This window comes from Phacochoerus africanus, chromosome 4 (genome assembly GCF_016906955.1).
Source record: "Phacochoerus africanus isolate WHEZ1 chromosome 4, ROS_Pafr_v1, whole genome shotgun sequence".
NCBI classification, from domain to species: Eukaryota; Metazoa; Chordata; class Mammalia; order Artiodactyla; family Suidae; genus Phacochoerus; species Phacochoerus africanus.
In genome coordinates, this window is record NC_062547.1 from 73,369,815 (window position 1) to 73,383,027 (window position 13,213).

General features: G+C 52.5%; 1 protein-coding gene across 1 annotated transcript in view; it reads right to left on the reverse strand.

Moving 5' to 3' along the window:
* Nucleotides 1-326: 326 nt before the first annotated feature.
* CATSPERD (cation channel sperm associated auxiliary subunit delta) overlaps nucleotides 327-13,213 on the reverse strand; it is a 48,415-nt gene continuing 35,528 nt past the window's right edge. Inside the window, exons 14-18 of the mRNA XM_047774716.1 lie at nucleotides 10,145-10,219; nucleotides 8,254-8,382; nucleotides 4,899-5,082; nucleotides 2,220-2,377; nucleotides 327-1,017 (exon numbers count right to left, since the gene is read on the reverse strand). Coding sequence (XP_047630672.1) covers nucleotides 780-1,017; nucleotides 2,220-2,377; nucleotides 4,899-5,082; nucleotides 8,254-8,382; nucleotides 10,145-10,219 — 784 coding nt within the window. The 3' untranslated portion in view covers nucleotides 327-779. The remainder of the gene's footprint in view (nucleotides 1,018-2,219; nucleotides 2,378-4,898; nucleotides 5,083-8,253; nucleotides 8,383-10,144; nucleotides 10,220-13,213) is intronic.

Consider the following 13,213-nt stretch of genomic DNA (forward strand, 5'->3'; position numbering starts at 1 on the left):
GTATTGCACACCTGTATATAACTCCATATGTGTACATGTGTGCACACTGTAGTTATGTGTGTGTGTTATCTTTGCATACATGTACGCATGTATGCATGCACGGCTATACATGTGTACGTATAACACATACATTTAAAATATGTATGGAGTTCCCACGGTGGTTCAATGGGATTGGCGCCATCTTGGAAGCTGTAGGACCCAGGTTCGATCCCTGGCCCAGCACAGTGTGTTAAGGATCCAGCGTTGCCAGCAGCTGCAACTGCAGCTTGGATCCTGGCCCAGGAACTCTATATGCCATGTGGAAGCCAAAAAAGAAAAAAAAAATGCACCAGCCTTCCACATTTTATTCATGGACATCCCAAAACACGCAGATACGCATTTGTTTGTATATACATCAGGGTTTCTTGGGACAGAAATGGAAACCCAGCTCTCACGTCTTCTACAGCCCCTCCCCTCTCTTCCCTTGGGTCTCATCCTTCCTGACAGAACACATCACCCTGTCTAATGCGTCCCAGAGGCTCCACCGATTATTCCATCACCAGCCTGTGCTTATCTCACCAAGCTCCTGTTGAGTGGTACTTGGGCTGCCCACCTTCTCCCAGTTACAACCCGTGTAGGTGCTGGAGTTCGAGGGGATGCTGATGCCAGGATGTCAGGGGAGGCAGGTGGATGGAGAAAAACCCAGAACACAAGTGAGACACACTGCCACCAGGTTTTTTACCCAACGCTTTAAGACGGCTCTGCCCCACCCCGCCCTGCACCCCCCACCCTGTGTGTGCTCAACACCTGCCCTGGAAACACGCACAAAACTTCCTGCATCTCCTGTACAGATGGACCCAGAAGTCCTTGAGCCTGAGGCCCTGCTCAGTGTGCAGCTGCTTGGGGATCATGTAGGCCATCCACACGGACAGCAGGGTGGCCACCGTGAGCAGGACGATGGTGAGCTCCGCCGGGATGATGGACAGCGGGAAGGCGCCATAGACGTAGACACTGAAGGTGGCCTCCAGGTGACAGTAGCTGCGAGAGGCAGGTGGGGAGAGAGGCCGTGGGATATTGCCTCCAGGGATCCGCCCTTCACCCCAGCAAACATATTCAAACTTGGGTAGGAGAGCTGGGCCTGGGGTGGTGACTCGGGACACAGAGGTCCATTTCTAGCCACTTAAGTCCTGTCCCTTTGGCATCTGCCCTCCTCTCTGTGTTTTGGCAGAGGTCATACTTTTCCCCAGGACCCCTGTGGCCAACTTCCTCTGTGGACAAGGGATCCACCCTCCAGATCCAGGCTCAGTCTAGGGGGCTCAGCAGTGGCCAGAAGATCCCTCGTCACTCGGTGGACACCGAGTGGGCCACAGGTGCCCCTATGGGGGCAGCAAGCAGGTGGGGGTAGTAGCATGATGGGGGGAGGGGTGCCAAGTATGGGGACCCCGGTGGGGGAAGGCTGGGGGCTCTGTTGGAGGCAGGGAGGGGAAGGGAGTCTTGCAGGCAGTCCCAACCCCAGGCATTCCAGCCATGGTGTCCCGGAGTTGCTCCAGGGTCTGGGGTCTCTACAGAAGGCAAGGTCTCCTTGCACTCTTGGGGGTAGTCTTTGTGTCTGTCTGGGGGGATACATGATGGGGGAAAGGATGCTGCCCACATTCCCTCTCCCAGCGGGAGATGTTGATGATCTAGAACCAGCACAAGTGAGAGATAATATTAACATCCGGCTTTTGGGGCGGGGTTGGGTGTGTGGGAGCCCAGGCCTGTAAATGTGGCTTAGGTTGCATGGTGTAAACACTCCACCTGAGGCTCATTTCAAGCCGCTGGTGGGATGTCAGCAGGCTTGCAAAATCCCTGGCTATCTAATGCTGGCTTGGGAGCCAGTCTGTACCAGTATCTGCGCCCCACCTGTTACACAGTGCATGAGGGTGACTCTGGTCCCTGACAGCAGGGAGGGGTTCATCCCCCAGCACCCAGCATGGATTCTGAATAAGGATTTATTTAGCGAGTGAACATGTCATCAAGAACTTAAAATATCTGGAGTTCCTGTTGTGGCTCAGTGGGTTAAGAACTGGACTAACATCCATGAGGATGTGGGTTTGATCCCTGGCCCCAATCAGTGGCTTTATACAGGACCTGCCAAGGGGAGGGTGCAAAGTGGGGCCCCTGCAGGTGTGAGGCCTGCCCCAGGAGAGCCAGCTGTTCCCCCAGGGGACCCCAGCACAGGGCCACGCACCCCCACTCACCTGTAGTACGGATCCACGATGGAAATGAAGAAGATGTAGATGCCATTTCTCTGGTCAAAAATGACCTTGTTGTCTGTTGGGCCGCCCAAGATCTGATACGGGACTTTGGGCCACGTCAGGGGTGCGTCGTTGTCAGGGTCATGGCAGCTCACGTATGTCTGGGGAGGAGGACAGAGGTGTGCACGCGGGGGGTGGGGATGCCGGGAAGGACTGTGCCAGCCCACAGATGCACCCTAACGCATGCACAGCCCCACCTCACACCACCACCTGTCAGCACCCATGGGTGTGAGTCCAGGGCCAAGTGCCTGTGGGCAGGCCAGCTGACTAGTGGTTTTCTGGAACCCTCCTTCTGCACCCCTCCTCCTGGACCTGTCTAAGCCTCCAGGAGCCACAGGCATTAACAGCTCTGTTTACCAGAGTCTCTTGCAGCGCTGGTTCTGTGTGTGTATCAGATGCTGCCAATTGCGAGTATTCTTGGCTACATCCATGCTCCTGGCTAACAGAATCCCCACACTTGGGAGAGAGGACCCCAGCGACCCCATGGGGGAGGCCTTGGCCAGCACCCTGTGGAGCACAGGCACCGCTCGACGGAGCCACGGATTTGTGAGCAACGGTACCTCCCATGAGTGTGGGCATGGTTTGTTTTGTAGTTGTTGGGGCACAGAGAGAGCTGTCCATTGTACCACTTTTGCAGATATTCCAATGTTCTCAGAATCAAAAAGCAAACACATCCAGGGTGTGGATGGCCACCTGGACGGGCGATATCTCTTGCCAGGCCCTGCTCTGGGGCCCCAGGAATGGAGCTAAGGCGGACACTTGACTTCAGCTGTGCCAGGCCCCCTGCCCCTCCTCTGATGCAGCCATAGCAACAGTAGTTCCTCTTGGTTGTCAAGGGCTTCCCAGGTGCCTGAGCCATGAGGGGCCCCACAGAGCACCTATCTCCTCCCATCCCCCAGCTCCGTCCTCCTGCTGCTCTGGTCCCTTGGCCTCCTTGGCAAACACATCTTTAAGTTACCACCCAAACACAGAAGGCCTCCAAGCCTACGCCAGCTCTGCCTTGTCCTCTGTCTCCTTACGTTTCCCCGGCCACTGGGCTCCTCCACTCAATGTCTCCTGGGAGCCTCTTCCTCTGACATTCACTGTCCTATTAGTTGTGCCCCCCCCCCCTTTTCCTTTGTTTAGAGCAGTACCTGCAGCAAATGGAAGTTCCCAGGCTAGGGGTCGATCAGAGCTGTAGCTGCTGGCCTACGCCACAGCCACAGCCACAGCAACGGATACTAGTCGGATTCTTAACCTGCTGAGCCACAACAGGAACTCCCTAGTTGTGCCCCTTCTATGCATTCAGTGTGTCCCCCACCCCTGTTCCTATGTTGAAGCCCCGTCCCACAGTGGGATGGTATGTGGAGGGGGTGGTATTGGGGAGTGATAAGGTTTTGATGAGCTCCTGAGAGTAGGGCCCCTATAATGGGATTCTGTACCTTGTCAGAAGAGACACCAGGAGATCCCTGGCGGCTCAGTGAATTAGAGCCTGCATTGTCACTGCAGTGGCTCTGGTTACTGCTGTGCAGTGGGTTCAATCCCTGGCCTGGGTACTTCCACTTGCCATGAGTGCAGCCAAAAAAAAAAAAAAAAAAGAAGACGACACCAGAAAGTAGGGTCTTTTCTTTTTAGGGCTGCAATGTGATATGTGGAAGGCTAGGGGATGAATCTGAGCTGCAGCTGCCAGCCACAGCCACAGCCACAGCCATGCAGGATCTGAACCGTGTCTGTGACCTACACCACAGCTCATGGCAGCACCAGATCCTTAACCACTGAGCAAGGCCAGGGATCAAACCCTCATCCTCATCGATACTAGTCAGGTTTGTAATCGGCTGTGTTACAACGGGAACTCCTAAAACAGGGCCTTACACACCCACATTTATAGCAGGATGATTCACAGTAGCCCAAAGGTGGAAGCAACCCAGTGTCCATTGACAGATGATGGATAAACAAAATGTGGTCCAGACCCAATAGTGAACTATTACTCAGCCTTCCAATAGAAGGAAATCCTGACACATGGCTGCAGTGTGAATTTAATCAGCCCCTTAACTAATGAACATTTGGGTGGTTCCAGAATTTTTACACATTATTGGCAATGCCCCATGAGCACCCTAGTGCCTACATTGCCGATGGTCTGGCGGTTCCCTTGGGAAAGAGTACAAAAGGGTGTGTGCACCTCACATTCCAAGGCTCCCAGGGGCCTGAGGTGGCCTGGTGTGCTCCACCCCAGCTATGGACCACATGTCCGTGTCCACCCCCCGCCCCGCATCCCTACGTTAAAACCTACCCCCCAAGGTGATGTATTAGGAGGTGGGGTCTTGGGGAGGTATTTAGGTCTTTGGGGTGGAGCCCCCCGGAATGGGATTAGTGCCCTTATAAAGGGACCCTGGAGAGCCCCATGGCTCCTTCTGCCCAGTGAGGACACAGAAGGGACCATCCATGAGCCAGACACCAAATCTGCCGGTGTCTTGATCTTGGACTTCAGCCTCCAGAACCAATAGACAGAACTGCTGCTGTCACAAGTCACCTGGTCTCTGGTGTTCTGTTACAGCAAACTGAAGGGACCCAGATAGCCCCCAGCACACACTGGGTGTGACCAGTTGTCACCTGCTTTAGGAATAACTGGAGGGCAAGCACTACCTCTCGGTCCCAGGCGAAGGGCCCCCGGTCTCCGGCCATCTCGGCAATGCTGGTCCAGTTCTGTGGCTGCGATCTGCAGAGGGCCGTGTCAGCCGTCAGGGAGTAGGTGTATGTGAACAGCCCATTCACCTCCAGCAGGACATACTCGGCCTCGACCACCTCCTGGAACGTGCCTTCCCGCCACCTGGGAACACACGCATACTCCCGTGGGTGAGGCTGTGAGCGGGTGGGGGGTGGTGGAGGTGGCTTGTGGGGCTGGGGGCCCTGATGAGTTGTAGCACCAACTGGGGCTGGTGGGAGGCAGCAGGCAGGCCCCTCCTTCCCCCCAGGCTGACATTTCTGGGACAGGGATAGGCAGTGCCAGGTAAGGACAGAGGGCAGTGTCGGGGTAGGGGTGGGGGCACTGAGTATTTTTTGACATTGGCAAACCTTCCAAAGATACACATTTGGGCTGTGAATTAGAGTTGTTCTAAATCCTTATTTATTTTTATTTTTAGGCCGCCCCTTGGCATATAGAATTCCTGAGCTAGGGATCAGATCTGAACTGCCATTGAGACCTACACCAAAGCTGTGGCAATACCGGAGCCTTTAACCCACTGTGCTGGGCTGGGGATTGAACCTGCGTCCTGGCGCTGCAGAGATGCTGCCAATCTCATTTTGCCACAGTGGGAACCCCTAAATCCTTATTTTGGGGCACACAATCTGTTGTCTCCTGCCGGGTTGATGCTCACACCCCTTCTCTGAGGGGACCCTTCCCTTGTTCCTCACCCTGGGCTGGCAGGCACCCCACCATGTGGCGGCAATTAGGGGTGGGCCCAGCCTGAGGCAGGAGATAGATGGGCCCCTGGACTGAGAACAGCTGGGACGTGTCAGGCTGAGTAAACTGGGCCTTGCTTCTCTTTGACACATCAAGGAGAAAGTTAATGGCAGGAGCTGAGTTCTGCTGGAGTAAAAGATAAGGGAGTTGCCATTGTGGCTCAGTGGTAACGAACCCGCCTAGGATCTATGAGGATGTGGGTTCGATCCCTGGTCTTGATCAGTGGGTTAAGGATGCTAGTGGCGAAGCTCGATTTGACCCCTAGCCTAGGAACTTCCATATGCCGCGCAAGTAGCCCTAAAAAAAAGAAAAGCAAAAAAGATGCCCACATCAATCACTCTGGAGGTCAAGGAGACCTCCCCAATTACACATGTGCAGAAAGCCTCCTAGGGGTCAAAAAGGGAAGGGAGGGGAGGGGAGGGGAGGGGGCGCCAGGCCATAATAAGTCCTGATGCTGCTCCATAATCCTTTGCTTTGGAATCCATCTTGACCAAAAGGTGTGCACGCAGGTGAGGGAGGGCCCTGGGTCTGATCACATGTGAGCAATGAAACAAGATAATTGGCCAAAGGAAAACAAAGACCCAGAAGAACTGTCCTATGTAAGTGGTTTAAATCACCTCTCAGGGAGTTCCCGTCGTGGCGCAGTGGTTAACGAATCCGACTAGGAACCATGAGGTTGCCGGTTCGGTCCCTGCCCTTGCTCAGTGGGTTAACTATCTGGCGTTGCATGTGAGCTGTGGTGTAGGTTGCAGACGCGGCTCGGATCCCGAGTTGCTGTGGCTCTGGCGTAGGCCAGTGGCTACAGCTCCAATTCGACCCCTAGCCTGGGAACCTCCATATGCCGCGGGAGCGGCCCAAGAAATAGCTAAAAAAAAAAAAAAAAAAATCACCTCTGGGGCACACTTCTCATTCGGGGCGATGCCCACACCCTCATGCCTCCTTTGGGTGTATATTTCTGCTTTGCTTCTGCCTTAGATAAATAGACTGCTTCTCTGTGTGCTCTCCCACATGTGGTACTGTGTCTCTAACAATAAACTTTGCATCTGCTTTTATGCCTACTTGAAACATTTTTGCTTTCAACAGGGGTGAGGGGAGCAAAAATCAGGGCAATTCTGCTTATAGCCTCTAGCTGGTCTAGAGGCTAGGACTCCTGATTTTGACTCCGGCTACCCAGGTTCGATTCCTGAGCAGGAAATGAAGATCTTGCTTCAAGCCATTGCTCACTGCTGTCTCTCCGTGATCAGACCCACAGACTCACCTGGGTGTGGGGCTGAGGCCACGTGGAGCTGAGATGGATGTTCTAATGAACCAAAATGTTTGCACGCGTGAGCAGCTCCTTCCATCTTTCAGTTGGTCAACAACTGTTTAGCCCAATGATCCACAGGGGTCCCTAAGGCTCAGCCACAGGCCTAGATGTGCTTATTTAAATTGATTTCCATCAGTAAAATGGAAAAGCCAGTTTCTCAGACACTGGCCTCATTTCTGGTGCTCTGTGGCCTCGCCTAGCTCTCTGCTGCTGGGTTGGGTGGCGCAGAGTTCTGGAACGTTTCCATCATGGTGGCAAGGTCTGCTGGGCAGTGCTGGTCTGGGGCTACAGTGTGGCCAAGCAGGAATGATTCCAGCCCCCTTGGGGCCCAGGTTGGGGTGGCCCTGCTGGATCAGCAGCCAGCCACGCGAATGTAGAAATTACACAGGGTGGGGTCTGGGGGACTGGATGAAGGAAGACAGAATTCATGGAAGGAAGTGGAATGAGTGGCATGAACTGAAATGTGTCCCCCTTCTTTTTCCCTTTCCTGAATTATTATTATTATTTTTTTCCTTTTTAGGGCTGCACCTGCAGCATAGGGAAGTTCCCAGGCTAGGGGTCGAATCAGAGCTGCATCTGCCAGCCTACACCACAGCCACAGCAACACCAGATCCTTAACCCACTGAGTGGGATCAAGGCTCGAACCCGTGTCCTCATGGATACTAGTTGGGTTTGTTACCGCTGAGCTACAACGGGAACTCCACTCTGACTTTGATGCGGAAGCTACCATAGGCTTTTATTTACCAAATTCCTATTGAAGCCCTAACCCCGCAAAGCGACTGCACAGGAGGTGGGGCCTTTAAGGAGGTAAGTGAAGTCCAGTGAGGTCATAAGGGTGGGCCCTGACCCCACAGGAAGAGGCCGACGCACCGCAGAGGATGCAGCGATGCAGCGAGAAGGCAGCCTCTACAGGCCCAGAAGACAGGCCTGGGGGCGGGCAGCAGCCTGGCCACACCTCCATCTTGGACTTGGGGCTTCCATGACTGTGAGAAAACCAGCTTCTGCTGTTTAAGCCCCCGGGGTCCCTGGTGTTGGGTTAAGGCCGCCCAATGGGGGTGGGAGGAGCCGTCAGCTAAGAGCTACAGGAAGGAGATGGCAGGGAGGGGACACGGCGTGGAAGAAGGGATGGAGAGCGCGTGGGGATGCGTGAGGATGGGGAGGAGGGGGGAGGGGGAGGATGAGGGCGGAGGGGGGAGGGGAGGGGAAGAGGAGGGGAGGGGCGGGGGTCTCACAGCTCCACCACCGGCTTCCATGGGGTGTCGTAGTAGGCGAGGAGAGGGCAGCCCAGCTTCTCATATTGGTAATGCACCTTCAGGTCCTCTGAGGCCTCCTGCCCACGGAAGTTGGGGTCGTAGGCTTCTCTGCAGAAGAGCAGGACAGACAGAGGCAAGTTCCAGATGGCCACCCACCTACTGCCCTGCTTCTTCCCTGTGGAGGGGTGGGGTGGGGGTGAGTCCTTCAGGGGATTCAGGGCCATGGTCAAAATGAGTCTGGGACCCCCGTCATGGGTAACATTCCAGGTTGGCTTGCCTGCACCATGATGTCTGGGTTGTAGTTAGATGTGATTCTGGATGTTTCTGTGAGGCTGTGCTTTGGGGCTGAGGTTAACACTGAAATCAGTGGACTTGGAGTAAAACACTGCCCTCCCCTAATGTGGGTGCAGCTGGAGGCCTGGCTAGAACAAAGTCGGGGTTCCCCCCAGCAAGAAGGAAGTCTGCCTCAGGATGGCCAGGGACTTGAACGCCAGCTCTTCCCTCAGCTGCCAGCCCCAGCCTCTGCCATCAGACTTCAGACCTATCAAACCTCAGTGAGGGAACCAAGGCCCTAAAAGAAATCTCTGTCTCATCACCGTCTCGTGTCTGTCTCTCTTCCTCTGTGAGCCTCTCTGTCTCATCAACGTCTCGTGTCTGTCTCTTTTCCTCTGTGTGCCTCTCTGTCTCTTGGATACTATATATATATATATTTTAATCTTTTTAGGGCCGCACCTGAAGCACATAGAGGTTCCCAGGCTAGGGGTCCAATCGGAGCTGCAGTTGCCGGCCTATACCACAGCCACAGCAACACCAGATCCACGCCATGTCTGCAATCTACACTGCAGCTCATGGCAACGCCAGATCCTTAACCCACTGAGCAGGGCCAGGGATGGAACTTGCATCTTCATGGATACTAATTGGGTTCTCTCTCTGCTGAGCCACAGTGAGAACTCCTGCCTCTGTCTCTTTGTGTCTCTGTCTCGCACACACATCCTGCCATTTCTCTCTCTCTCTGGAGACCCAGACTCACACTCTGGTACATGCATGAGGTGTGGCTGCAGCCTCACAGGTCAGCAAGCCCAGTTTTGGCTTCATCTGTGGGTCGGGATGGGGGACTGACTCTTGGCTTATATGGGGAGGGGGCATGTCATATAAGACACATGGGTGTCTTTCCAAACCAGGGAGGTTGGTGGTATGTATCAGAGTGGGGAGGGGCTCCATGCTCACACCAAGAAGGGCTGAGCCCACCAGACCCACTCGGCCCTTAGGACCAGCTGCCCTGCATAGAGGGTCACCCTGACTGACCACCCCCTTCTGCCGTGGCTGACAGCATCTGACCAGCTTCGCTAGCTGGAATGAATGGGTGGCCAGGGTGGCAGACTGGTGAGGGGTTGGAAGGCTAGTCTAGCAGGTGGCAGAACCTGGGCAGCCCAGACACATTACACTTGCTCCCTGCAGGTCTGGCCCCCTCTCCTCCACTCAGCCCCTTGGATTCCTTGCTGGGTGGATATCAATTTAAAAACATTTCTTTTGGAGTTCTGTTGTGGTGTGGTAGCAGGTGAAGGATCTGGCTCTGTCATTGCAGCAGCTTGGTTCGCTGCTGTGGTGTGGGTTTGATCCCTGGCCCGAGAACTTCTGCATGCTGTGGGCATGGCCAAAAAAATATAATATTTATTTTAAAAAAACTTTTGGCCATGCCCACAGCATGTGGAAGTTCTTTGGGCCAGGGATTGAACCTGCCCCATAGTAGCAACCTGAGCCACAGCAATGACAACAGTGGATCCTTAACCCCCTGAGCCACCAGGGAACTCCAAAATAATTCTTGATTTGCCTTCGGCATGTGCATGCCAAATGGTCATGTGTGTCTCACCTCTCAATGACATAGCTGTAGTTGTCCTGAAGCGCCACAGGGTCAAGAATGCCATTGTAACAGGCTGAGATCTCACTGTGAGCAACAAAAATTGGTGAGAAGCTGCCTGATCCATGTGGGACCAAAAAATCGTGAATTCCTCCCTTTCACACACACATGTATTGCCCATTGGTTTGATCTGTTGTTGTTTTTCATTCCTATTATACTTTTTTTTTTTTTTTGGCTTTTTAGGGTCGCACCTGCAGCATATGGATGTTCTCAGGCTAGGGGTCAAATTGGAGCTGCAGCTGCCGGCCTATGCCACAGCCACAGCAACGCCAGATCTGAGCCATGTCTGTGACCTACACAACAGCTCATAGCAACGCTGGATCTGTAACCCACTGAGCAAGGCCAAGAATTGAACCCGCATCCTCATGGATACTAGTCGGGTTCGTTTCTGCTGTGCCACAACGGGAACTCCTCATTCCTATTTTAATTTTTTTATTAAAGTACAGTTGATTTAAAATTTGTGTCAATTTCTGCTATACAGCAAAGTGACCCAGTCATACGTATATATACAATTCTTTTTCTCATATTATCTTCCCATAATTTGATGGGTTTGATTTTTGAGCCCTGTCTTATTTTCTGGTTTTGCATGATGCTCTAGGCTCAGGTTACATCTTCCCTACCTGACCTAGAATCAGCCATTTCGCCAAGGGGCCCTACCTTGTATTGGAGAATGATGTTAGCCACTGAGATCTGGGAGCTGGGTGTCCTGACTTTTGAGACAATCAGTTCCCTGTTTTTCTTTGTACTGTTACCATCTGTGCAGACATCTTTAAGCAACAGACAGTTGTCCCTGCAAGGGATTGGTCCAGGATCTGCTGTGGATGCCAAAATCGTTGATGCTTAAGGCCCATAGTGGGGCTTCTGTGTATCCTCGGGTTCCGCATGCACGGATTCAACTACTTGTGAAATGTAAACATGAACCATCCGTAGTTCGTTGAATCCCTGGATGTGGTCTTGCAGATATGAGATCTGACTGTAGTTTATTTTTGCCTGATTTTGGGTTTTTAAGAGTAGACTCATGCTGTATGTTCTTTTGAGTCTTTTGATGCCATGTCCACGTTTGCACAATCCATCTAGATAATTCTGCCTCGTTTATTTTCACTGCTGTGACAGCCTGTTGTACCAAAACACTGCTCTTGGTTTATCCATCTTCCTATCAATGGCCATTTCTGTTGGCTTGCTTCCAGCTTGGAGCTATTAAGAATAATGCTGCTCGGAAATGAATCCAACTGGGAATCATGAGGTTGCAGGTTTGATCCCTGGTCTTGCTCAGTGGCTTAAGGATCCAGCATTGCCGTAAGCTGTGGTGTAGGTCCCAGATGCGGCTCGGATCTGGCATTGCTGTGGCTGTGGAATAGGCCGGCAGCTATAGCTCCGATTCGACCCCTAGCCTGGGAACCTCCATATGCCGTGGGTGTGGCCCTAAAAAAGAAAACAAAAAAAGAAGAATGCTGCTGGGAACATTCTAGACCCTAGGTCAGTGCAAATGTGCATGAGAGGAATTGCCAGGTGGAAAGATGTGTTCTCCAGAGCAGCTGAAAAATGTACACACCCAGCAGCAGTGTCTGGGAGTTCCCGACGCTGCCGAGGCTGCCGGGGGCCTCCATCCTTCCAGGCTTTGTTAATTCTGTCATGCTGGTGATGAATAACCACCTCTAACGTATCAGTCTTTTTTTTCTTTTTTTTTTTGTGGGGGGGGAAGTGCTTGCTCAAGGCTTTCGCCCATTTTTTCCTATGTGTTTGTCTTTTTTTTTTCTTTTTTTCTTTTTTGGCTCTCCCATGGCATATGGAGTTCCCAGGCCAGGGGTCAGATCAGAGCTGTAGCTGCAGCCTAAGCCACAGCTGCGGCAATGCCAGATTCTTAACCCGCTGTGCTAGGCCAGGGATCAAACCTGTCCCAGCACTCCCAAGATGTCACCAATCGTCGATCCCACTGCACCACAGTGGGAACTCTTTTTTTTTTCTTGACTCATAGGAATTCTTTATATATTCTGGACACAAGTCCTTTGTTCGTTACACGTGTGACAAATACTTTCTCCACTCTCTTTATGGCAGAAGCTTTTAAAGGATTGTTTTCAAACACTTTCCTGGAATTCCCATTGTGGCACAGCAGAAACGCATCCGACTAGTAACCATGAGGTTGCCAGTTTGATCCCTGGCCTCGCTCAGTAGGTTAAGGATCCAGCATTGGCAGGAGCTGTGGTGTAGGTTGCAGATATGGTTTGGATCTGGTGTGGCTGTGGTGCAGGCAGGTGGCTACAACTCCGATTTTACCCCTAGCCTGGGAACCTCCATGTGCTGCAGATGTGGCCCGAAAAAAAAAAAAAAGAAAGAAAAAACACTTTCCTGCACATATGTTCTAAATACATCATTTATTGATTTAGTAAAGTATTTCCATTTGCAGCAGCGGCATGGGGGGATATCTGGTAAAATCGTCTCTTGAGCTTATTATTTCCTTGTTCAGTGGAGCACTGAGGCTGGCTCTTACTAGCTCCAAAGAGCTGGCTATTAAATCCCCCAGAATTTTGTTCGCCTGCAGATGACTCATGTAGGCAGTGATCAATAGGCTCCATGGGAGCATTTACACCATGGGGATTGGCAAGTGCTACAAATCAGGACTCCCTCCCAGAAATGGTTGTTGCATATTTACCAGCACAATACTGCCTGAAGGGGAAAGTGAATGGCAGTTTGGACAGTCTTCAGGTTTCTTTCTTTTTCTTGGATTCTTATGAGTGCATTCCCTGCAGTAACTGTGGATACTGGAGGCAAAGTTCTCTAATTTTTCAGCTGGTGATTAAACTCAAAAACCCTGAGCAGCAGTTCCCATCATGGCTCAGCATAAATGAATCTGACTGGCATCCACAAGGACACAGGTTCGATCCCTGGCCTTGCTCAGTGGGTTAAGGATCTGGTGTTGCCGTGAGCTGTCGTGTAGGTTGCAGATGTGGCTCGGATCCTGCGTTGCTGTGGCTCTGGTGTAGGCTGGCGGCTACAGCTCCAATCTGACCCCTAGCCTGGGAA